The 24,564-nt window shown below is 39.5% G+C and overlaps 3 protein-coding genes and 1 long non-coding RNA gene across 7 annotated transcripts; 1 reads left to right on the top strand and 3 right to left on the bottom strand.

The window, feature by feature from the left end:
- The first annotated feature begins 430 nt into the window (after nucleotides 1-430).
- LOC126992956 (NAD-dependent protein deacetylase Sirt7-like) lies at nucleotides 431-17,817 on the top strand. Of its 4 annotated transcripts, XR_007747196.1 has the most exons (9): nucleotides 431-912; nucleotides 1,624-1,751; nucleotides 2,305-2,423; nucleotides 3,157-3,280; nucleotides 9,826-9,999; nucleotides 10,245-10,368; nucleotides 12,030-13,684; nucleotides 13,836-13,995; nucleotides 14,975-17,817. XR_007747196.1 is itself a non-coding variant. In XM_050851791.1 (7 exons), exons 1-7 carry the CDS (start codon nucleotides 847-849, stop codon nucleotides 13,113-13,115), a joined length of 1,821 nt encoding a protein of 606 aa, XP_050707748.1. In that variant the 5' UTR covers nucleotides 431-846; the 3' UTR covers nucleotides 13,116-14,128. The 4 variants fall into 4 exon arrangements, 1 of the variants encoding a protein (XP_050707748.1); XR_007747195.1 differs by having other exon boundaries at nucleotides 12,030-13,995; XR_007747202.1 differs by lacking the exon at nucleotides 431-912 and adding an exon at nucleotides 942-1,098 and having other exon boundaries at nucleotides 12,030-13,995.
- LOC126992973 (uncharacterized) lies at nucleotides 13,985-14,981 on the bottom strand. The gene is made up of 3 exons (XR_007747208.1): nucleotides 14,697-14,981; nucleotides 14,415-14,558; nucleotides 13,985-14,126 (listed from the first exon to the last, which is right to left on the bottom strand). It is a non-coding gene; the product is annotated as an uncharacterized LOC126992973 (long non-coding RNA).
- A 3,813-nt stretch (nucleotides 17,818-21,630) lies between the features above and the next one.
- On the bottom strand, nucleotides 21,631-22,140 carry LOC126995303 (adhesive plaque matrix protein-like). The gene has a single exon (XM_050854792.1). The coding sequence runs from the start codon at nucleotides 22,138-22,140 to the stop codon at nucleotides 21,631-21,633; it is 510 nt and encodes a 169-aa protein (XP_050710749.1).
- Nucleotides 22,141-22,453: 313 nt separating this feature from the next.
- On the bottom strand, nucleotides 22,454-23,085 carry LOC126995305 (adhesive plaque matrix protein-like). The gene is made up of 2 exons (XM_050854793.1): nucleotides 22,793-23,085; nucleotides 22,454-22,670 (listed from the first exon to the last, which is right to left on the bottom strand). Exons 1-2 carry the CDS (start codon nucleotides 23,083-23,085, stop codon nucleotides 22,454-22,456), a joined length of 510 nt encoding a protein of 169 aa, XP_050710750.1.
- Nucleotides 23,086-24,564: the final 1,479 nt, after the last annotated feature.

Raw genomic sequence — 24,564 nt, forward strand, 5'->3', positions numbered from 1 at the left:
TAAGAATTAACACAAAATCCTAAGCTCTATACTTGATATAATACAAAAATTAGAGAAAAGAAATAATAATTGGTGAAATATCCAAATGGGGCTCGACCCTTTCATATAACACCCTCTCATATAAAGATAAAACTGTCCCTGAAGAGAAATAACTGAAATAAACCTACCTGATATAATACAATAATCAAAAAGAAGAAATTAATAACAGGTGAAATATCCTAATGGGGCTCTATTCTTTCATAACACCCCCTCATATATAAATAAAACTGTCCACTAATATGACTTTTTGGGGGTGGGGTATAAACTCCCTCAAATATAATACTTAAGGAGAGGAAAAATATTAACAGGTACAAATTAGAGCTCTATAGCTTTTTATAACCCTCGTGAATGGTAAACGTTATGAATACCTTAAGCAAAAACGAGGTGAAATAACATATAATGGGGCTGTATTCTTTCATAGCACACCCTCAAATGGAAAAACAAATATCTTGAGCACTAATGTGACTTCTTAAATGGCATAAACTCCCTCAGGTATACTAATAAGAAAGGAAAAAATATTAACAGCTACAAAATGGAGCTCTCGCCTTCTATAACTCCCTCGTGAAGGGTTTAGTCAATGGATATAAAAATACCACGAGCACAACAGACTTCTATATGGCTTAAACTCCCTCAGATACAATAAACAGAAAAGGAAAAAAGAGAAATAACAGATGAAATAGCGAAATCCCTGCCCAGTGTCCCGTTGCAGACAGTAAATCCCCCTTTGTTCCTTGCCTAAGGTGACACAGGCTGACATTTCCCCCTAGTTCCCCTCACCCAGGGGGAGGACACCCGCGGGGAGCCAGCATGTCGTGCAGCTACGCCCAGGGGCTGAGCAAGTACGAGAACAAGGGCAAGCTCGGCCTGCCGGAGGTAAATATGAGGGGCAGCGTGCGGGCCGTGCATCTGCGTAGCAACCCTCGGCGGTGTTTACCTGGGCCGCCTGCCCCCTGGCCTGCTGGGGGGCACTGCGGGCCGCGGGGTCACGGGGCTGGCTGGGTACCAGGTGTTGTCTGTCCTCCTTGCCCGACTGCTGTTTGCCGGGGACCGTGTCTCTAGGTCACCACCTCCTATTTTTGTTTTTTCTTCCATTTGACAATTTTTTACATCAGTGTTTGGGGCCTTGTTTGTTGTGCAAATGAATAGTTATAATAATATGACCCATGCCCAGTGTGACGACAAGTAGTAACACAGGTTGAGGGGGGGCGGAGCCCCCTTGTTAAGAGGTATTCAGTTGTCTTTTAGTAACCCTGAGGGGTTTTCAAGGGGCAAAGCCCCTCAAAAGTAAGAGTGAACACATTAGATTTTTAGCTGTGGTGTGCCATAGATCTGGACAGCCATGGGGTGGTGTGGGCTGCCATGCCACCTACAAATGAAATAAACTCCATACGCAACCCTAAGATATATTTATATGTATTGATATATTACCTCAAGAGAAATATACAAAAAATAGAAAGGAATAGTTTATATTGATCTACATAACAATGACAATGTGTTAATATATGTGCATTAGATAGTGGCACATGAAAATATATATCTTTTCAATAGGCTGACTTATTAATCCCTTCAATGCTTCCTCCACAGAGGTTTGACCCGGCAGATGAGGTGGAGCGCAAGGCACAGATCCTGGCCCAGTGGATGAAAGAGTCCAAACACACCGTCATCCACACGGGGGCTGGGATCAGCACGGCAGCCGGGATCCCTGATTTCAGGTGAGTTTATGGGGGGGCATGTGTGTGTGTTTGTATGGTCATGCCTACTTCTGTTTCTATTTATTGTTGGCTTTTATTGCCCTTGAGTTGTCTCCTTTACTGTAAAAAAAAAAAAGCAGGATTGAGTATAGCTTGAAATGTATTTACTCTATTTAATCATTTCCATGCCAAGTATATCATTAAAATTTTAAACGTGTGTGTGTGTGTGTGTGTGTACCCAGCTCTTTTTATTTCCAAACTATTTAAAATAACATAATCAACTTTTAATCTTCAACTCCTATACAGAATCTTAAGTTACACAACATACATAACATTCAACTCCTTATCTTCAACTCCTATACAGAATCAGTAGTAATACAACATAAAATAACATAAATAACTCAACCTTCAACTCCTAGACAGAATCATAAGTAACACAACATAACATAACATTCAACTTTTTATCTTCAACTCCCACACGGAATCACTATTAATACAACATAACATAATTAACTCAACCATCAACTCCTTGACAGAATCATAAGTAACACAACTCCTTCCCTTCACCCATCAGAGGCCCCAATGGAGTCTGGACGCTGGAGAAGGAAGGGCTCAAGCCAGAGGTCAATATATCATGGGACGACGCGCGGCCCACACTCACGCACATGGCCATCGTCAGTCTGGAGCAGCAGGGTGAGTCTGGGTTGATAGGCGGTCATCGGGGCTGCAAGTGGGTAGTCTTGGGCCACTTGGCGATGACTGAACTGACTTGAACCCCGAGTTGCCCAGAGTACCACATCCATGACCACTCAGCCACCCAGCTTTGTTTTATTGCTGTCACTTTTGATCACTCACTTCACCCTCCAGATGGTTGATTTTCCTTTGGCTACATACACTGTTTGATAGAGGAGGGTTATGCATGTGTCACTGTATTTTAACCCCTCAGTACACCCTCCAGATGGTTGATTTTCCCTTGGCTATATTTACTGTTTGATAGAGGAGGGTAGTACATCTATGTCACTTTAACCCCTCAGTACACCCTCCCGATGACTGATTTTCCCTTGGCTGAAGATACTGTTTGATAGAAGAGGGTTATGCTTGTGTATCACTTTATTTTGACCCTTCAGTACACCCTCCAGATGGTTGGTTTTCCGTTGGGTTCCTATACCATTCAATAGAGGAGAGTTCAAGTTTGTATGACTCTTCCCATGACTCAAAAATGTAAAAATGGTACAGACTCCCCTTTGGTTCTGGAGAAAGAGAGAGAGAGAGAGAGAGAGATGCACAAAGGACAGACGAACAGACAGAGACAAACAAACAAGACAGACAGAGAAAGAGAACAGGGATATGCACAGAAAAACATCCCCTTTGGTTCTGGACGCCTCGTATCCCACTGTGCCTCTACCCTCACCGCCATGTTCTGCAGGCTATGTCCAGTATGTGGTGACCCAGAACATCGACGGCCTCCACCTGCGCTCCGGGCTGCCGCGTCGGAAGTTGGCGGAGCTACACGGAGACATGTTCGTCGACAAGTGTAACCTGTGTCAGAGGTGAGGAGGAGCTCGTTAAGGTTAGGTTGAGGGGTGGATTTTATTTGTTTATTTATTTACTTCTTTATTTCATCCAGAGCTCATTAAGGTTAGGTTAGGTTAAAGGGGTGGATTTTATTTGTTCATTTATTTACTTCTTTATTTTATCCAGAGCTCGTTAAGGTTAGGTTGAGTGGTGGATTTTATTTGTTTATTTATTTACTTCTTTATTTTATCCAGAGCTCATTAAGGTTAGGTTAAAGGGGTGGATTTTATTTGTTCATTTATTTACTTCTTTATTTTATCCAGAGCTCATTAAGGTTAGGTTAGGTCAAGGGGGTGCATTTTATTTGTTCATTTATTTACTTCTTTATTTTATCCAAAGCTCATTAAGGTTAGGTTAGGTCAAGGGGGTGCATTTTATTTGTTCATTTATTATTTCTTTATTTCATCCAGAGCTCATTGAGGTTAGGTTAGGTCAAGGGGGTGCATTTTATTTGTTCATTTATTTACTTCTTTATTTTTTATCCAAAGCTCATTAACCTGGTAGCAGCGACGGGCCAAATTTGTGGCTTTACCATGTAGCAGCGACAGGCCAGATTTGTGCCATGATATAAACCCCCAAAAATAGATGATCCATAATCTGATCACAAATGCTTTGATATATATTATGAAATGGTTTGTGTGAGGGGTGATTTTTTCTCATTTTCTCGCTTAGAGGGACCATTAACCCGTACAGTGTTGCTTTATAGGAGTGAAACAGGTCATGTGGGGTTGGATTTTGGCCAAATAATATTATTGTCTTATAAAATTGAAAAAAAATAGCTGATTTGAACTATATAAATGCGATATATGTGTGTTCCCTGTAAGCTGTCGTTTTCTGTGAGTCCTTTCACGCGTGGCACCAATACTCCAGTGGTGGTGCGTAAGACGAAACATGTAGAACAGTACTATGTAACTTCCGCTTCTTATTTATTATTTCCGACACACTGTGAATGCTTCTTCCATGACTATATATTGTTTAGTTTGAGTTTCTTGTAAAATATATCTGAGGATTGTTTGTCTAGCCTTTCTATAGTCATATCATAGTACCAAATTTATCACGCTCGTACAGACTATATTTTCTCTATGTGTATATAAGTAGCACAATATTATCCCTTCATTGCACAAGCATAACATGTTTTGTAACACCAACAACAAAAAAATTACACAAAGCTGCCCAAATAACCCATTATAAGAATTTTATGTTTTTTATGTTGGTACTCCTGCATACCAGCCCGCCCGCCCTCGCCCGCCAGCTGATCACATACCCCAAACATTTTCCCATTTACTACGTAGCTTCCGCGTCTTTGCATTTGCTGACCAATTTTGTATTTCTCTGCTACTGTACAATTTACATAACATAACAATTTTACAAGTATATCTAAGAGGTAATTGTGTATTACCTCTGGACTGTAGCATATCCCATGAAAATCTGTATGGCTGGGAAACTGATGACTCAGGTTCCGAGCCATGAATGAATACAAAGGAGAAACAGACAGCAACAACCCTGTTGGGCCCAACGAGGCTGCCTGTATAGCTAACACTGCACTGCACAGGACAACACGTGCTAACAGCGAGGGTGTAGCAGCGTGTCTGGCTATCATGACTCATTGCTGGGCCAACCCGCCAACCCGGCGCCTCACGCCCCAGGGCTGCCAACACAACCGACGATGACTGTACGCATGAACACAAAATATATTGAAATTGCTATTCAAGTTGGAATGATATAAAAAAAGCTGATCTACTGAACAGTATTTTGAGTATATTGATAAGTAATTATGACACCACTGACATATTTTTATAAATATACCTATTTTTTCAATAAATCATTCGTGGTCATGGATACATTCTATGTAATAGACCACAGCAATACAATAAAAATGAGAGTGAGCTTTCAAAATCATATTTAGGCATAGAAAAGACATCTTGAACCATTTCTACAGGTTTAGGTGCCATGAAGTAAAAGAAAACGATGATCGTATATATACGTACTAAACACTTTCCCTCCCGAACGTATATATACGTACTAAACACTTTACGGGTTAAGAAACATGATCCCCGCTGCTACCGGGTTAAGGTTAGGTTAGGTTAAGGGGACTTATTTTATTTGTTCATATTTTATTTTATTTATTTATATTTTGTCTTGAGGTTATGTAATTGCTTTTTTTCCGTTTTTGTGCTTAATTTGTGTTAGGTTAGGTCAAGGGGGTGGATTTTTTTATTTTTTTATTTTTCTTGTTGAAGTTATATAATTTATTTATTTTTATTTTTTATTTTTTTATTTTTATAGTTTGGTTGTTGCTAGACTTTGCTATTATTTTTTTGTGTGTGCTTTGGTTATTATATTACCTACTTAGGCTGTTGTTGTTGTTTTATACTGGAAGACTTTGGTTAACCCTTTCATTGCTAAACGCTTGCTGGTGTTGCTAAACGCTCGCTACGAGCTCCAGCCGCACTCAAATCTCCCGCATATGAGAGTGTTCCAACACTAATTCTCACAACACAGGATTGCCAATTGAGTGGGTTCTTCACTAAATTTGGTGGAAAATCATATCAGCCCAGCGCGGCAAATCTTCAGACGAATAACTGGTGGATGTTCTTCCCCAATATAGCGGCATTTTTGCATAGTTTCACCTATCACCTGACTGATTCTTTGACTAAATAGTTGTAAATATTGCAGTTAGCAATACTCCCTTGCCAGAGTCTGAAAAAAGAGATATCCACAGTTACCTCAATATGGTTGATCATCCCGCACGCACCGACGTAAGTGTTAACATTCAACACTCCCTGAACGTGCATGTACGTTTGCAAGAGAGGCATACATAATCGACTCCTATAGATCTGGACCTCCTCTTTCCAGTGTTGCTTTTGGTTTTTAGCTGCGATGAATAGTTTTTGAGATACAGAGGTTAAAAGAACCCCCCCATTGGGCTCCCTGACTGCGCCTGAGGGGATAGTCGCGTCCAGACTGCGTGCAAGGAAAGGGTTAATGTTGATATTTTTATGTGATGTTTTAAGATATTTTGAGGTTACCTTTTTTTTTTTTTTTTTTTTTTTTTTCCCCCCCCCCCCCATCTGGGTATTTATTCGTTTATTTATTTATTCTTGTTTTGGTGAGTGTGTTGGGTAGGGAATTGTTATAGTTTCATGCTGTAATGCTTGGGTTTAATGTTGAACTTTTATTTAATCATTGTTATCTCATTTATTTTTTGCCCTTGAGCTGCTTCCTTTACTGTAAAAAAAAAAAAATGCTAGTAATTCCTTTCTATACTAAGGTTGTTTTGCTTATCTGTTTGTCTATCACACACATCCACACACAGGCAGTTCATCAGAGTCTCAATTTGAACAATAAAAAATACACCAAAACAGTCAAATTTCTTGAAGTTAAGAGAGGCAGGGCAATATTTCTTCTCTTCCCTTCCCTTCCCTTCTTGTTATATCATTTATCTGCTTATCTTTCCCTTCCCTGTATTACATTTTGAATATTTCCCACTCCTTCAATTACTTTTTCATCTTTTTTTTTTTTTTTTTTTTTTTTTTTTTTTTCCCATATCAACCCGGTAGCAGCAGGGATCATGTTTCTTAATGGTCCCTCTTAGTGAGAAAAATGAGAAAAAACATCACTCACACAAACCATTTCATAATATATATCAAAGCATTAGTGATCAGTTTATGTATCATCTATTTTGGGGGTTTATATCATGGCACAAATTTGGCTCATCGTTGCTACACGGTAAAGCCACAAATTTGGCCCGTTGCTGCAACACAGTAAAGCCACAAATTTGGCCTGTTGCTGCTACACAGTAAAGCCACAAATTTGGCCCGTTGCTGCTACACAGTAAAGCCACAAATTTGGCCCGTTGCTGCTACACAGTAAAGCCACAAATTTGGCCCGTTGCTGCTACACAGTAAAGCCACAAATTTGGCCCGCCGCTGCTGCCGGGTTAAACTTACTTCATTCATTTCTATCTTCCTACGCACACAGGCAGTTCATCAGAAGCCCAACTAGAAAAAACAATATCAACAAACCAAAATTTTCATAAGGTCGAGTGGTAATGTTCTTTCCCTATGTTATTTTGTCTGTTGGTCTACCTTTTCTTTCTTTCAACGCTCCTATGTTAAAGTTATTCATCTTTTTATCATTCCCTCATTCATTCATCTTTTTATCATTCCTCTCTTTTATTATCTTCCCTATATTAAAGTTATTTCATCCTCATTTTAATCATTCCCACACTTGTTTATCTTCTTATCCATCCTTTCTTTTCTTTTCGTCATGTTAACCCGGTAGCAGCGACGGGACAAATTTGTGGCTTTATCATGTAGCAGTGACGGGACAAATTTGTGGCTTTATCATGTAGCAGCGACGGGACAAATTTGTGGCTTTATCATGTAGCAGCGACGGGACAAATTTGTGCCATGATATAAACCCCAAAAGTAGATGATGCATAAACTGATCACAAATCCTTTGATATATATTATGAAATGGTTTGTGTGAGTGATGATTTTTTCTCATTTTTCTCATTTAGAGGGACCATTAAGAAACATGATCCCCGCTGCTACCGGGTTAAGGTTACTTCATTCCCTATAGTACTGTTATTCATCTTTTTGTCATTCCCTTATTCATTTATCTTTTCATCTTTCTTTTCTCTTCCCTGTATTTAAGTTACTTCATTCCTTATATTTAAGTTATCCATCTTTTTGTCATTCCCACACATTAGTTTACCATTTTATCTCTCATTTCTTTTATTTTCTGTATATTAAAGTTACATCAGTCTCTATGTTTAAGTTATCCATCTTTTTGTCATTCCCTTATTCATTTATCTTTTCATCTTTCCTTTCTTTTCTCTTCCCTGTATTTAGGTTACTTCATTCCTTATATTTAAGTTATCCATCTTTTTGTCATTCCCACACATTTGTTTACCATTTTATCTCTCATTTCTTTTCTTTTCCCTATATTAAGGTTACTTCATTCTATATATTTAAGTTATTTCATTCACCTTTTTGTCATTCCCACACATTTGTTTACTATTTTATCTCTTTTCTTTTCTTTTCTGTATATCAAGGTTACTTCATTCCCTATGTTTAAGTTATCCATCTTTTTGTCATTCCCACACATTTGTTTACCTTTTTATCTCATTTCTTTTCTTTTCTGTATATCAAGGTTACTTCATTTCATATGTTTAAGTTATCCATCTTTTTGTCATTCCCACACATTTGTTTACCTTTTTATCTCATTTCTTTTCTTTTCTGTATATCAAGGTTACTTCATTTCATATGTTTAAGTTATCCATCTTTGTCGTTCCCACACATTTGTTTACCTTTTTATCTCATTTCTTTTCTTTTCTGTATATCAAGGTTACTTCATTTCATATGTTTAAGTTATCCATCTTTGTCGTTCCCACACATTTGTTTACCTTTTTATCTCATTTCTTTTCTTTTCTGTATATCAAGGTTACTTCATTTCATATGTTTAAGTTATCCATCTTTGTCGTTCCCACACATTTGTTTACTATTTTATCTCTCATTTCTTTTCTGTATATCAAGGTTACTTCATTTCATATGTTTAAGTTATCCATCTTTGTCGTTCCCACACATTTGTTTACTATTTTATCTCTCATTTCTTTTCTGTATATCAAGGTTACTTCATTCCCTATGTTTAAGTTATCTATCTTTTTGTCGTTCCCACACATTTGTTTACTATTTTATCTTTCATTTCTTTTCTTTTCTGTATATTAAGGTTACTTCATTCGCTATGTTTAAGTTATCCATCTTTTTGTCATTCCCACACATTTGCTTACTATTTTATCTCTCATTTCTTTTCTTTTCTGTATATCAAGGTTACTTCATTCCCTATGTTTAAGTTATCCATCTTTTTGTCATTCCCACACATTTGTTTACCTTTTTATCTTATATTTCTTTTCTTTTCCCTATATTAAGGTTACTTCATTCCCTTTATTCAAGTTATTTCATTCTCCTTGTTATCATTCCCACACACTCATTTATCCCTTTGTCTTTCCTTTCTTTATCGGCACCAGACCCCAAACTCATACACACACTGAATTTATCGGTTCCAGATCACAAAACCAGTACCCACACTGTATTTATTGGTTCCAGACATCAAAACTTGTACCCACACTGAATTTATTGGTTCCAGATCACAAAACAAGTACCCACATTGTATTGGTACCAGACCCCAAACTCGTACACACACTGAATTTATCGGTTCCAGATCACAAAACAAGTACCCACATTGTATCTATTGGTTCCAGACCTCAAAACTCATACCCACAATGTATTTATCGGTACCAAACCCAAAACTCATACTTTTACTTTTTTTCTTTATTTTTTTACAGTAAAGGAAGCAGCTCAAGGGCAAAGATAAAGTAAAAAAAGGCCCTACATTTACCTTTCCTCCACACACAGGCAGGTCATCAGAAGCTCAACCAGAACCGTAATAACAGACCTTTTCTTCTCTTCCCCATATTAAGTCTACTTCATCTGTTTACCTTTCCCCCCACACACAGGCAGTTCGTCCGAAGCTCAGCGGCCACAACCGTCGGGCAGAAGAGTGAGGGCAAGTCGTGTCCAGCCAGGCGGAGTAATGGAAGGAGGTGTCGCGGGAAGCTGCACGACAACATTCTGGACTGGGAGGACGGACTGCCTGACGCCGACCTTGGTCTGGCCATCTCCAACGCCTGGTGAGGGACAAGAGGGAGGGAGGGGGAGAGAGAGAGAGAGAGAGAGAGAGAGAGAGAGAGAGAGAGAGAGAGAGAGAGAGAGAGAGAGAGTAAGGAAAGTAGGAATGGGGAGCGGAGAGAGTTGAAAAGAGTTAAAAAGGGGAAGAAGTGTGAGGAATAGAAGGAGCAGCATTGGAAATTAATAATATAGATATGTAAACACTAAGACTAAAAGTAACTCTCCCCTTCTCCCCTCCCCCCTGCAGTGTGGCCGACCTGAGCCTGTGTCTGGGAACAACGCTACAGATTGTTCCCAGCGGCAACATTCCGGTGGACACCAAAAAGCGCGGCGGCAAGCTGGTGATATGCAACCTCCAGCCCACCAAGCAGGTAAGAGATGTATATATTTTATCTCTGTTTTAATCTTTATTTTTGTCATTTTAGTTTGCTGTTCTTATTCTCGGTGTTTACTCTATCCATATCATAATGAAGTAATATTCATAGTACCGTAAAAGTCCTTCAATCCGGAACGTAGGGGGTCATGCACCTTCTGGTTTAGCATTTTCCAGATTGCCAGGAGGGACCTCAAAATGTTCGGAACACACCATTCCTAGCGTTTAGCACACTTGGTCCGGCAGTTGCCGATTTTCAGTGCCTGCCCCAGACTTTTGCCACACGTATGGTACATTTAACCCGTAAGCTGCGGGACTGAGATTCTGAGTGCGTCGCCTAGTGCGGCTATATCAGCAAGAGATTGACCTTCAATAAATGATATCTAAGTTACATAAACGTGTCATAAATATTACAATACACATATCTGTAGCTCGAAATGTGTTGTATCCTGCATATTTCTTAGATTTTTCTATCACAAAAATGTTTTTCTGGCAGTATCTGAAGCCACGGCGGAAACTTTTTGGCGCCTGTTTGAAAAGCCCGCTTCCAGAAGGCTTACAGCAGCTTACCGCTCAGCCGCCCAGAAGGCGTACAGCAGTTTGCGGGTTAAGCATCACATCTGATTGACTTGACTGCAACAAGTTATTTGGTGACTTACATTAGTTCATGTCAGCAAAGTACCTACTGTCGGCAGCACTCACAAACTGTCCGACATTTTCTTTTTGACTCAAGGAGCTTAAATATATCATACACTGTGAATTATTTATTAATGAATGCTTCTTTCTATAAAAATCAGTTGATGAAATTATGAAATGGGCAATAAAAACAATCATGAGTACATAACTACAAGCAGCAGCTGCTGCTGCTGCTCATCTGATACAGGTAAACAAACAGATGGCGTGTTGACAATTGTGACTGTAATGTGCCTCCTTGTCTGCCTCATAGAAGGTGGCGTAGTAAGACCCATTATGGTGGAAGAACACAGATAAAACCAAGCGAATTCGGGAGACAACACTGTAACAGACACACGGCTGGGTTAACGCGCCGTGAACTGGGTGACTCATGAGTGTCAGCATGGGTTCAGAATTTGACAGTTTGGTGCATAGTTTTCATTTATTTACCAGTATTATTGAATTTTTTCCCATGGTTTTTCTCAATGTTACCCTGAAAAGCTAAAATTGACCCTCAGCTGAAAATTCCAAATCATCATCATTTCTGGAGTTTTGGGCATCGGATTGTTGGACTTTTACTGTATTAGTGATATCATAATTTGCAGTGACTAAGTTCATTCTCCTTCCTGACTTAATAGAAACTTCTGTACTTTTTCCTTACCCTACCACTCCTTCCCTATCCCACTAACCCATTCCTCCTCCCTTTTCCTCTTTTTCCCTCTCCTCCCTTCCTGACCTAACCTAATGCGCATATATCTTTTTCATTGCATCCTAACCTTACCTGACATTCCCATACTCCTTCCTTACCCCTCCATCCTTTCCCCTTACACCTTCCCACAACCCCCACCACCACCCCACAACTCCCATTCCTCACCTCCCCTTCATTTTATCCTCAACCTCACCACGCCACCCCTTCCCATGCTTCTGTCTACCCCTTATCACCCCTCCTCCTCAACCTCACCCCACAACCCCACCCCACAACCCCAGGACCGACATGCCGACCTCATCATCAACACCTACGTCAACGATCTCATGAAACGCCTCCTTGAGCTCATGGCCGTCCCCCTCGTGGCTTACTCCCCCAAGGACGACCCTCTCAAGATCACACAGCAACTCCTCCAAAACTCAAGGATCATTGGAAGGTCGGAAGAGGACGCGTTTGAGCCCATAGAGTGGACCATCCCGGAGGAGTGGGTCAAAGATAACGACCTTGCCGAGAGGGTCAAGGCGAGGAAGGTCATACGCAAGAGGCCCGGGGGGGTCAAAGAGGAGGTGGTGGAGAGGAAAAAGGTTAAAAATAGTCAGGTTTCGAAGGTGGAGGAAAGAATGGAGGAAGGGAAAGGGGAGGGAGAAGAGAGAGACAGTGTGAATTGTAAAAATGGAGAGATGGCTGTGAAGAAGGAGGAGGGAGGAATTAAGGAAGAAGCAGTTAGCATAAAAGAAGAAGAGAAAGGAGTGAAAATGGCAAAACAGGAGCTGGTGGAGAGAGCGGAAAATGCGTGTGATGAAATAAAGAGAGAAGAAGAAGTGGTAAAGTCAAAAATAGAGAAAGAAAAGAAAGTTAAGGTAGAAAAACAAGGGATAGATAGTTCGGAAAATGACAAAATGAAAGACAAGACGACGAAGGAGAAGGAGGAGGAAGAAAATGGGAAAGCATACAGCAACGGAAACACAGAAGACGAGAAAGAAGAAAACGAGGAAATGGGTCCAAAAACACATAACCAGGAGGAAAGGGAAGAGGAGGAAGAGAAGACAGGAGAGGACAAAACCTTCACCAACGGAAACACAAACGACGGAGAAGCGGAAACCGATGAAAATACCACAAAAACGGAAAATACGAAAGTTAACGAGCGAGAGGAAGAGGACGAGAAAACAGAAACAAGCAAATCATATACCAACGGAAACCAAAACAACGACAACGACGACGAAATAAAAATCGCTGAGAACGGAAGGACAGAAAAATATAGGAGCTCAAACCTAGACACAGGGAAGGGGGTGTCGGGAGGTCAAGCTTCAGAGGTCGCCGAGGAAGGGTCAACGTCGCCAGGGCAGGGAAATGACCTCGACACATGACAGAAGTGACAGGTTCTCGCACTGACCCAAGACAAGGAAAGGTCACGGCTGAGAGGAAAGGTCAGGTAGAGAAAAATGACATGAAGGTCACCAATAACTTCCCACCTTCAAATATTATGCCTCTGTTATTTTATTTTGACCTCTTAATGGGAAAAAGGTCGCTAGCAACTTTTGACCTTCAGAAACTATCCCTTTTTTTTAAATGGAAAATAAGGTCGCTAATGACTTGACCTTTTAGAAATTATGAAGCATTATTTCTGTGGGACTTTTATATGGCAAAAATAAGGTCACTAGCAACTTTTGACCTGAAATTATCCCTTTTTTTAATGGAAAATAAGGTCGCTAATGACTTGACCTTTTAGAAATTGTAAGTCATTATATTTTTTTCTTTAAATAGCAAAAATAAGGTCACTAGCAACTTTTGACCTTCAGAAATTATACTTATCAATTTGGGGTCATTCAATTAAGTTATTCAAGTTATTTTATTATTTTATGTATTTATTTATTTATATTTTGCCCGATAGCATTTCTGGAAGTAACTACAATCCTCTACTAAGCTGTATTTTGAGGTTGCGTTCATGGTCTTCAAATTGAGTGTTTTCGAGCGATTGTAATTTCCGATTCACTTCAGTTTGCTCTTCTGGATTTATCATTTATTTATATTTTGCCTGATAGCATTTCTGGAAGTAACTACAATCCTCTACTAAGCCGTATTTTGAGGTTGCGTTCATGGTCTTCAAATTAAGTGTTTTCGAGCGATTGTAATTTCCGATTCATGTCAGTTTGTTCTTCTGGATTTATCTAGTTATTTATATTTTGCCTGATAGCATTTCTGAAGATAACTTTATTTTTTTACTGAATAATTACGTCTTATTTTGAGGTTACATTCATCACCTTCATATTAAGTGTTTTTCAAGGGGTTGCAATTTCCGATTCAGGTCAATTTGCGCTTCTTGTAACTATATTTTTTTACTGAATAATTACGTCTTATTTTGAGTTTACATTCATCACCTTCATATTAAGTGTTTTTCAAGGGGTTGCAATTTCCGATTCACATCAATTTGTGCTTCTTGACTTATTTATTTATATATTTCTGAAGGTAACTATATTTTTTTACTGAATAATTACGTCTTATTTTGAGTTTACATTCATCACCTTCAAATTAAGTGTTTCTCGAGGGGTTGCAATTCCTGATTCACGTCAATTTGTGCTTCTGGATTTATTTATTTACATATTTTTGAAGGTAACTATATTTTTTTACTGAATAATTATGTCTTATTTTGAGTTTACATTCATCACCTTCAAATTAAGTGTTTCTCGAGGGGTTGCAATTCCTGATTCACGTCAATTTGTGCTTCTGGATTTATTTATTTACATATTTTTGAAGGTAACTATATTTTTTTACTGAATAATTATGTCTTATTTTGAGTTTACATTCATCACCTTCAAATTAAGTGTTTTTCAAGGGGTTGCAATTTCCGATTCACGTCAGTTTGCGCTTCTGGATTTATTTATTTCTGAAGGTAACTATATTTTTTTTACTGAATAATTATGTCTTATTTTTGAGGTTACGTTCATCACCTTCATATTAAGTGTTTTTCAAGGGGTTGCAATTTCCGATTCACATCAATTTGTGCTTCTGGATTTATTTATTTATATATTTCTGAAGGTAACTATATTTTTTTTACTGAATAATTATGTCTTATTTTTGAGGTTACGTTCATCACCTTCAAATTAAGTGTTTTTCTAGGGATGAAAACTTCTGATTCACGTCAAATTGTGCTTCTGGATTTATTTATTTATTTATTTATGAGGGTAACTATATTTTTTTTACTTAATAATTACGTCTTATTTTTTAGGTTACATTCACCACCATCAAATTAAGTGTTTTTTAAGGGGTTGCAATTTCTGATTTATGTCAATTTGAGCTCGTGGATGTATTTATTTATGTATATTTTGCCAACAGCATTTCTGAAGATAACTATATTTTTTTACTTGATAATTACGTCTTATTTTGAGCTTACATTCATCATCTTCATATTAATTTCCGATTCATGTAAATTTGTGTTTTTGAATATCCTAATGAGTGATTTTCAGTTCAGATGGAGAGGAAAAGGGTTAGAAGTAGTTGAGTATAGGAGAGAATGGAGAGGAAAAGGGTTAGAAGTAGTTGAGTATAGGAGAGAATGGAGAGGAAAAGGAGGGTTGGGAAAATGAGGAGAAGGTTGCAAAGAAGGAGGAGGAAGAGGAGAAGGCAGGAGTGAAGTCAACATTGGTGAAGAAGGAAGAGAAAGTGGTTTAACAGTGCAAAGAAAAGGAGGAAGAGGAGAAGATAGGAGGGAAGAGAAAGTGGTTTAACAGTGCAGAGAAAAGGAGGAGGAAGAGGAAGAGGAGAAGATAAGAGGGAAGAGAAAGTGGTTTAACAGTGCAAAGACAAGGAGGAAGAGGAGAAGATAAGAGGGAAGAGAAAGTGGTTTAACAGTGCAAAGAAAAGGAGGAGGAAGAGGAGGAGAAGATAAGAGTGAAGAGAAAGTGGTTTGACAGTGCAGAGAAAAGGAGGAGGAGGAGGAAGAGGAGAAGATAAGAGGGAAGAGAAAGTGGTTTAACAGTGCAAAGAAAAGGAGGAGGAAGAGGAGGAGAGAAGTCAATGAGTGCAAAAAATTAAGAGAAGGCAGTTTATCTCATTCACATTTACCGTACAATTATTAATTTACTTTTCCTTTCGTCTCCTTCGTCGTCTCAGCGTCAACAGGGAAAGGTTTATTTGACTCCACTTTCGACATTGTTTATAAAGGGATATATTATGTAAGGAAGAAGATATGACAATAATTAATTGACTCGGAGCATCAACTGCCACGCGTAATGGTAAAACACACACACACACACACACACACACACACACACACACACACAGAATCTCATCTCACACGGAGTAGGAATATGACTGCATGTACATCTATACACATAAACTTGCTTGTGTACATAAACTTAGGGTGTGTTTTGAGAGTGTGTTTCCATCCTTCCAACGGGTTCACATGTATCCTTCTTATGTCTCCTGTTTGTCAGTTATTCTTCCTCTTATTCTTTATTTTTTTTCATTTAGTTTGTTGTTCGTTTGTTGTATTTCTTTCATTTTTATTCCTGTCGTTTGTTAATCCTTCCTTTTGTTTGTATTCCTGTTTGTTGATTCTTCCTTTCTTCCCTTTCATTTTTATTCCTGTTTGTTAATCCTTCCCTTCATACCTTTCATTCTTGTTCATCATCATTTCATTGACGCCTGCTCCTAGGAGCTCCCACCAGGGGATGGCCACGGCAGAAGAGCTTCCAACTTTCTCTGTCCAGACACTCCCTCCTTGCCTGCTCAAAGTTTCTCAAAGATCTTTCACCCCTCTCCCTAACGTACTCTTGCACCCTAACCCTCCATTTCACTGGAGGTTGTCTTCTAGCATTCCCTCCCTCTATCTCACTCACATACATCCTTCTGGTCATCTTACTCTCCTCCATTCGCTCCAGGTGGCCAAACCACTTTAAAGTCTGTCACTTCACTTCTTCACCCCATGTGACACATTCCAAAACACTCATACACACTTTCATTACTCATTCCATCCATTCTACTCACACCACAAGCACTCCTCAAATAACTCATTTCCACTGCCTGCACTCTAGACCTCTGACTTTCATTCCAGGCCCACGTTTCACTTGCATATGTGAGGGTTGGTACTATTATTGTATTTCTCAAATCCCTCTTTACCTCCATGCTCACACTTCTGCCATTCATGATTCGTCCCAAAGACCCTACCACCCTTCTTCCTTGCAATGCCCTATCTCTTGTCTCTCCCTCCATGCCACCATGCTTACACATTACGGATCCAAGGTACTTAAACTCATTGACCTCCTCCATTTCTTCACCATTCAAAAATATTTTGCATTCTTTTTCACATTCAATTCCCACTCTATATGGGCATACAAAATCTACAACCTCACTTCTACTTCGCTCACAAACCATCACCTTACTTTTGTTGACATTTACTTTCAGCTTTCTCCTTTTACAGACACTATCAAAAACACTGACCAAATTTTGTAAGTCACTTTCATTTTCTGCATTTTCATTCTTATTCCTTTCCGTTAATTCACCAGACACAACAGTAGTTTCCCCATATTGTTTTAGCTCCCCATTGGCATTTCCCAGTTTTCTTCTTTCAACATAACACAAGAACTCGCTGGGAACGTTGGGCGGCCACTCTCAAACACCGCCTACCTACACGTGTACGCATTTGACATACACACATGGTGGCTGCCTGGCTGTGTATGTATATAGACAGTGGGGAAGGAATGAGTGCTGGCCAATGTTCATTCCCCACCAGACTGTGATAAAGAGATCGGACTGTCCATTGCTGTACCCTCACCTATTCTTAGACAGCGAAAAACTCAAGCTCGTATTTTTAAATGTATTGTCGCCTCAGTTCGCCTGTTTGAAAAGCCTCTCGGAGAAGTTGCTGGGCTTTTCATGGACTGTTTGTGATCCTTGTGATAGTTTTACTCGACTTCTGCACCATGAAAAGGAGAAACGCCCATTAAAACCCGGTTAGTCTTCTCTCTGGCCTTGGAAAATAGTCGCACTGGGAGCATGATACATTTAAGAATATGGGCATCACACACACACACACACACACACACACACACACACACACACACACACACACACACACAAAACACAAGGCACCATACAGCTAAACATACATCTATATATTAAGAGTAGAATCGGCATAGCATTAGAAATTTCTCATGGTTGGATCTGCATATACACACACTGTACCCATTTCACATTAGCTTAAAAAATACACCCCCTCCTGCATCCAAATTTACTGTATTCCTATTGGCCAGTCCGCGAGCTGGCCACGCCCCCTCCACGATTCAAGTTACGTGATTGGTGGATGCTGTGAAAGGCTAGCCCCGCCCACTTCCTTATTCATTGTGTTTCAGGAGCCTATCAAGGAAGCCACACCCCCTTGCTATCTTAGGCAACATGTGATTGGTGGATGCTGGGAAAGGTTAAAGCTCATTGGTTCTTGGACTGTTGTGGGCGGGGCTAATTCGCCTAGTTAATGCAAATGGGGTTTGAATGGGGAGTTAATAGCTTGTAAACACCTTCACCCCTTCTACCCTAGGCCACATATGATTGGTTGATTCTGAGACAGGTTCAAGCTCATTGGTTCCTGGGCTGTTGTGGGCGGGGCTAATTTGCCTAGTTAACGCAAATGGGGTTTATTTGGGGAGTTAATAGCCTACCATCAACTAGCCACACCCCTTCTACCCTAGGCCACATGTGATTGGTTGACTCTGGGATAGGTTCAAGCTCATTGGTTCCTGGGCTGTTGTGGGCGGGGCTAATTTGCCTAGTTAACGCAAATGAGGTTTATTTGAGGAGTTAATAGCCTACCATCAACTAGCCACACCCCTTCTATCCTAAGCTACATGTGGAAGAGGTTAAAATTCATTGGTTCCTGGGCAGTTGTGGGCGGGGCTAATTCGCCTAGTTAATGCGAATGGGTATAACTGTATGCAGAAGTGGTGACAGGGATGAGACACTGCCATATATATGTAGTTTTTTTTCTCGTATGTCTGTGTGTGAGTGTGTGTGTGTGTGTGTGTGTGTGTGTGTGTGTGTGTGTGTGTGTGTGTGTGTGTGTGTAGCCCTGACCTTGCCACTTCCTCCCCCCAAAAAACTTATATAGAGGAAAAATATATTAGTAAGGCTTTTGTTTATGCTGTGTTTTTTTTTTATATATGTGTTGTTTTTGTGTCTTGGTGTTTGTTTGTTTGTGTGTGAGTGTGTGTGTGTGTGTGTGTCCTAGGAAGATGTTGATTTAAACATCTTCGTTTCCCTTTGTATTTTTTAAAACGTTCAAATTTTTAAAAGCCGTTCTGAGCTCAAGTGATTTTTATTTATTTATTTTTTTTTTTTTTTTATTTATTTATTTATTTATTTTTTTTTTTTTTTACTCGAGTGTTAGAAAGAAGCATTTTGTCATTTTGTGCCCTCATATGTGTTAGTGTTTAAGCAGTTGTTGGTGGTATGTATTTATTTTTATTTATTTCTCTTTCTTTATCTGGTTTTCCTCTCCTTTTTCTTTCTTTCTATTTTCATTCTTTCAGCTTTCATTTTTTCTCATACTTTTTTTTTTGTTTCTTTTCTTACTTTATTTCTTTGGTCACATTTTTCTTTCTTTTTGTTCTTTGTTTTCCCTTTTTTCTTCATCTGGTTTTTCTTCTTTTTCTTGTCTTCCATATTTTTCTTCATGCATTCTTTTTTTTCTTACTTTATTTCTTTTGTCACATTCTTTTTCCTTGTTTTCCCTTTTTCTCCATCTGGTTTTCCTCTCCTTATTTCTCTCTTCTTTTCCATTCTTCTGTCTTCCATATTTTCCTTCATGCATTCTTTTTTTTCTTTCTTTTCCTTACTTTATTTCTTGTCACATTTTTTTCTTTTCCTTGTTTTCCCTTTTTCTTCGTCTGGTTTTCCTTGCCTGTTTTTTTCTTTCTTTTTCATTCTTTCAGCTTCCATTTTTCTCTTTACATTCTTTTTTCTTTCTTTTTTCCTTGCTTTATTTCATTGGTCACATTTTTTCTTTTTTTTTCCTTGTTTTTCCTTTTTCTTTATCTGGTTTTCCTCTCCTTATTTCTCTCTTCTTTTCCATTCTTCTGTCTTACATATTTTCCTTCATGCATTCTTTTTTTTTCTTTCTTTTTCTTCCTTTTTTTCTTTTGTTATTTTTTTCACACCACCAAAATTCTTTCTTTTTCTATCATTCTTTCTTTTTTTCCCTGTATTTTCCTATCCTCTGGGCTTTCATTCTTTATTTTTTTCTCTATTTTCCTTTCTTCAGACTCATTTCTTTCTTTTCATTCTTAGTCCCTTTTCTTTTCCTTGCTTTCCTTCAATAGTTCTTTTTCTTGCTTAGTTTCTTTCCTTCCTTCTTGCTTTCTTAATTTCTTTGTCTTTTCTTTCTTTCTTTCTTTAGCTTTGAATTTCACCATCTCTGTGTTCCAATAATATAAAGGTGTAGTTACATAAATAATTTCTCATGCATATAAAACAGTAAGAGGTAGAGATTAATAATAAAAAATAATACCAATAGAATAATGATAATAATAATACTGATAACTCATGTACAAACTTATATATTTTAAGAGAGAGAGAGAGAGAGAGAGAGAGAGAGAGAGAGAGAATATCACCTGTTAATTAAATCCTTACTGAATGTAGTTTACCTGGCTCTCCTGCCCATATATTTATTGCTGTAGAATAAAGATATGCAGTATTACCTCGTGTATCAATTAATCAACCTTGTGGAGCATTGCGTTAAGGGTAAAAATTGAATGCGTACGTTTATCACAAGGTATCGTACGTCTGGCAGCAGTGAGTTATGCGTTTGGGAGTTATCGTACGTCTGGCAGTATATCGTAAGTCGGGTACAGTTCGTCGTAAGTCTGGTAAAGTGTCGTACGTCGGATACAGTTCGTCGTAAGTCGGGTACGGATTATCGTAAGTCGGGTACAGTTCACCGTAAATAGGGTACAGTTCATCATAAGTCGGGTACAGTTTATCGTAAGTCGGGTACAGTTCACCGTAAGTCGGGTACAGTTTGTCGTAAGTCGGGTACAATTCATCGTAAGTCGAGTACAGTTTGTCGTAAGTCGGGTACAGTTTAACGTACGTCGGGTACAGTTTATCATAAGACGGGTACAGTTCATCGTAAATCGGGTACAGTTCATCGCAAGTCGGATACAGTTTATCGTAAGTCGGGTACAGTTAATCGTAAGTCGGGTACAGTTTATCGTAAGTCGGGAACAATTTATCGTAAGTCGGGTACAGTTCATCGTAAGTCGGGTACAGTTTATCGTAAGTCGGGAACAGTTCATCATAAGTCGGGTACAGTTCATCATAAGTCGGGTGCATTTTATCGTAAGTCGGGTACAGTTCATCGTAAGTCGGGTACAGTTGATCCAAGTCGGGTACAGTTTATCGTAAGTCGGGTACAGTTCATCGTAAGTCGGGTACAGTTTATCGTAAGTCGGGTACAGTTCATCGTAAGTCGGGTACAGTTGATCCAAGTCGGGTACAGTTTATCGTAAGTCGGGTACAGTTCATCGTAAGTCGGGTACAGATCATCGTAAGTCGGGTACAGTTTATCGTAAGTCAGGTACAGTTAGTCGTAAGTCGGATACAGTTCATCGTAAGTCAGGTACGTTCGTCGTAAGTCGGGTACAGTTTATCGTAAGTCGGGTACAGTTCATCGTAAGTCGGGTACAGTTTATCGTAAGTCGGGTACAGTTCACCTTAATTCGGGTACAGTTCATCGCAAGTCGGGTACAGTTTATCGTAGGTCGGGTACAGTTCATCGTAAGTCGGGTACAGTTCATCGTAAGTCGGGTACAGCTCATTGCAAGTCGGGTACAGTTTATCGTAAGTCGGGTACAATTCATCGCAAGGCGGGTACAGTTCATCGTAAGTGGGTTAAAGTTTATCGTAAGTCGGGTACAGTCCATCATAAGTCGGGTACAGTTTATCGTAAGTCGGGTACAGTTTATCGTAAGTCGGGTACAGTTTATCGTAAGTCGGGTACAGTTTATCGTAAGTCGGATACAGTTCATCATAAATCGGGGACAGTTTATCGTAAGTCGGGTACAGTTCATCATAAGTCGGGTACAATTTATCATAAGTCGGGTACAGTTCATCATAAGTCGGGTACAGTTTATCGTAAGTCGGGTACAGTTTATCGTAAGTCGGGTACAGTTCATCATAAGTCGGGTACAGTTTATCGTAAGTCGGGTACAGTTCATCATAAGTCGGGTACAGTTCATCATAAGTCGGGTACAGTTCATCATAAGTCGGGTGCATTTTATCGTAAGTCGGGAACAGTTCATCATAAGTCGGGTACAGTTCATCATAAGTCGGGTGCATTTTATCGTAAGTCGGGTACAGTTCATCATAAGTCGGGTACAGTTCATCATAAGTCGGGTGCATTTTATCGTAAGTCGGGTACTGTTCATCATAAGTCGGGTACAGTTTATCGTAAGTCGGGTACAGTTTATCGTAAGTCGGGTACAGTTCATCGTAAGTCGGGTACAGTTTATCGTAAGTCGGGTACAGTTCATCGTAAGTCGGGTACAGGTCATCATAAGTCAGGTACAGCTTATCGTAAGTCGGGTATACAGTTCACCGTAAGTCGAGTACAGTTTATCGTAAGTCGGGTACAGTTCATCATAAGTCGGGTACAGTTCATCGTAAGTCGGGTACAGTTCATCATAAGTCGGGTACAGTTTATCGTAAGTCGGGTCTACAGTTCACCGTAAGTCGGGTACAGTTTATCATAAGTCGGGTACAGTTCATAAGTCGGGTACAGTTCATCATAAGTCGGGTACAGTTCATCATAAGTCGGGTACAGTTTATCATAAGTCGGGTACAGTTCATCATAAGTCGGGTACAGTTTATCATAAGTCGGGTACAGTTCATCATAAGTCGGGTACAGTTCATCGTAAGTCGGGTACAGGTCACTGTAAGTCGGGTACAGGTCATCATAAGTCAGGTACAGCTTATCGTAAGTCGGGTATACAGTTCACCGTAAGTCGGGTACAGTTTATCGTAAGTCGGGTACAGTGTATCGAAAGTCGGGTACAGTTCATAAGTCGGGTACAGTTCATCATAAGTCGGGAACAATTTATCATAAGTCGGGTACAGTTTATCATAAGTCGGGTACAGTTTATCGTTAGTCGGGTACAATTCACCGTAAGTCAGATACAGTTTATCATAAGTCGGGTACAGTTCATCATAAATCGGGTGCAGTTTGTCGTAAGTCGGGAACAGTTCATCGTATGTCGGGTACAGTTCATCGTAAGTCGGGTACAGGTCACCGTAAGTCGGGTACAGTTTATCGTATGTCGGGTAAAGTTTGTCGTGAATGGGACACATTTCATCGTAAGTCGGGTACAGATTATCGTACGTCTGAGAGAGAGAGAGAGAGAGAGAGAGAGAGAGAGAGAGAGAGAGAGAGAGAATAGTAACTTTCCCTGCTTCCTCCGTCCTTACTTCCTCTGGACAAATCAATAAGTGTGTGTGTGTGTGTGTGTGTGTGTGTGTGTGTGTGTGTGTGTCATGAATATGGTGATGAGGAGGAGGTTGAAGGTAAATAGATGGCAACACCTTACCTAGATACTTTTACTTTCATCTTTTTTATTTTTATTTATACATGTGCTTTTGTGTAGAAATGTCTCTATCTATCTATATATTTATATTTATCTATCTATCTATCTATCTGTATAAACCTATCTATCTACCTTTTATCATTACCTTCCTTCCTTCCTTCCTAACACCTATAGCCTACATATTTGCCTTACTATCTATATATATCTATCTACTTATTTATCTACCTTTCTTCCGTTCCTTCTACCTATTTACCTACTTACCTATTTATATGTATCTATCTATCTATCTATCTATCTATGCTTGCTTACTGAGAATTCTATCCTTTCCGTTTTGCTTTTATTAGAGAGGCATTTAGAGAGAGAGAGAGAGAGAGAGAGAGAGAGAGAGAGAGAGAGAGAGAGAGAGAGAGAGAGAGATTATTATTCCGTCAAGCACATTCAGAGTTAAAAAATGATATGGACTTAATTTTTACATTAATCTCGACTGTATATGTGTGTGTGTCTGTGTGTACGTAGCCGTATATAGTATGCATGTCTGTTTGTCGTCCTGTAGGCGTGCATGTGTACCCGGGAGACTTTTGTGTGTGTGTGTGTGTGTGTAATTTATTTTTTTTTTACTTATTTTTTTATTTTTTTTACAACAAAGGAGGCAGCTCAAGGGCAACAAAAAAAGAAAACAATAATAAAAAAAAAGCCCGCTACTCGCTGCTCCTAAAGTAAAACAAAAGAGGTGGCCGAAAGGAAGATCAAATACAGGAGGAGAGGTGTCCTGATACCCTCCTCTTGAAAGAGTTCAAGTCGTAGGCAGGAGGAAATACAGATGAAGGAAGATTGTTCCAGAGTTTACCAGCGTGAGGGATGAAAGAGTGAAGATGCTGGTTAACTCTTGCATAAGGGGTTTGGACAGTATAGGGATGAGCATGAGTAGAAAGTCGAGTGCAGCGGGGCCGCGGGAGGGGGGGAGGCATGCAGTTAGCAAGTTCAGAAGAGCAGTCAGCGTGGAAATATCGATAGAAGATAGAAAGAGAGGCAACATTGCGGCGGAATTTAAGAGGTAGAAGACTATCAGTATGAGGAGGAGAGCTGATGAGACGAAGAGCCTTAGCCTCCACTCTGTCCAGAAGAGCTGTGAGTGGAGCCCCACACATGAGATGCATACTCCATACGAGGGCGGACAAGGCCCCTGTATATGGACAGCAACTGTGTAGGGGAGAAGAACTGGCGGAGACGGTACAGAACGCCAGCC

Source organism: Eriocheir sinensis, chromosome 7 (genome assembly GCF_024679095.1).
Source record: "Eriocheir sinensis breed Jianghai 21 chromosome 7, ASM2467909v1, whole genome shotgun sequence".
Lineage (NCBI taxonomy): Eukaryota > Metazoa > Arthropoda > Malacostraca > Decapoda > Varunidae > Eriocheir > Eriocheir sinensis.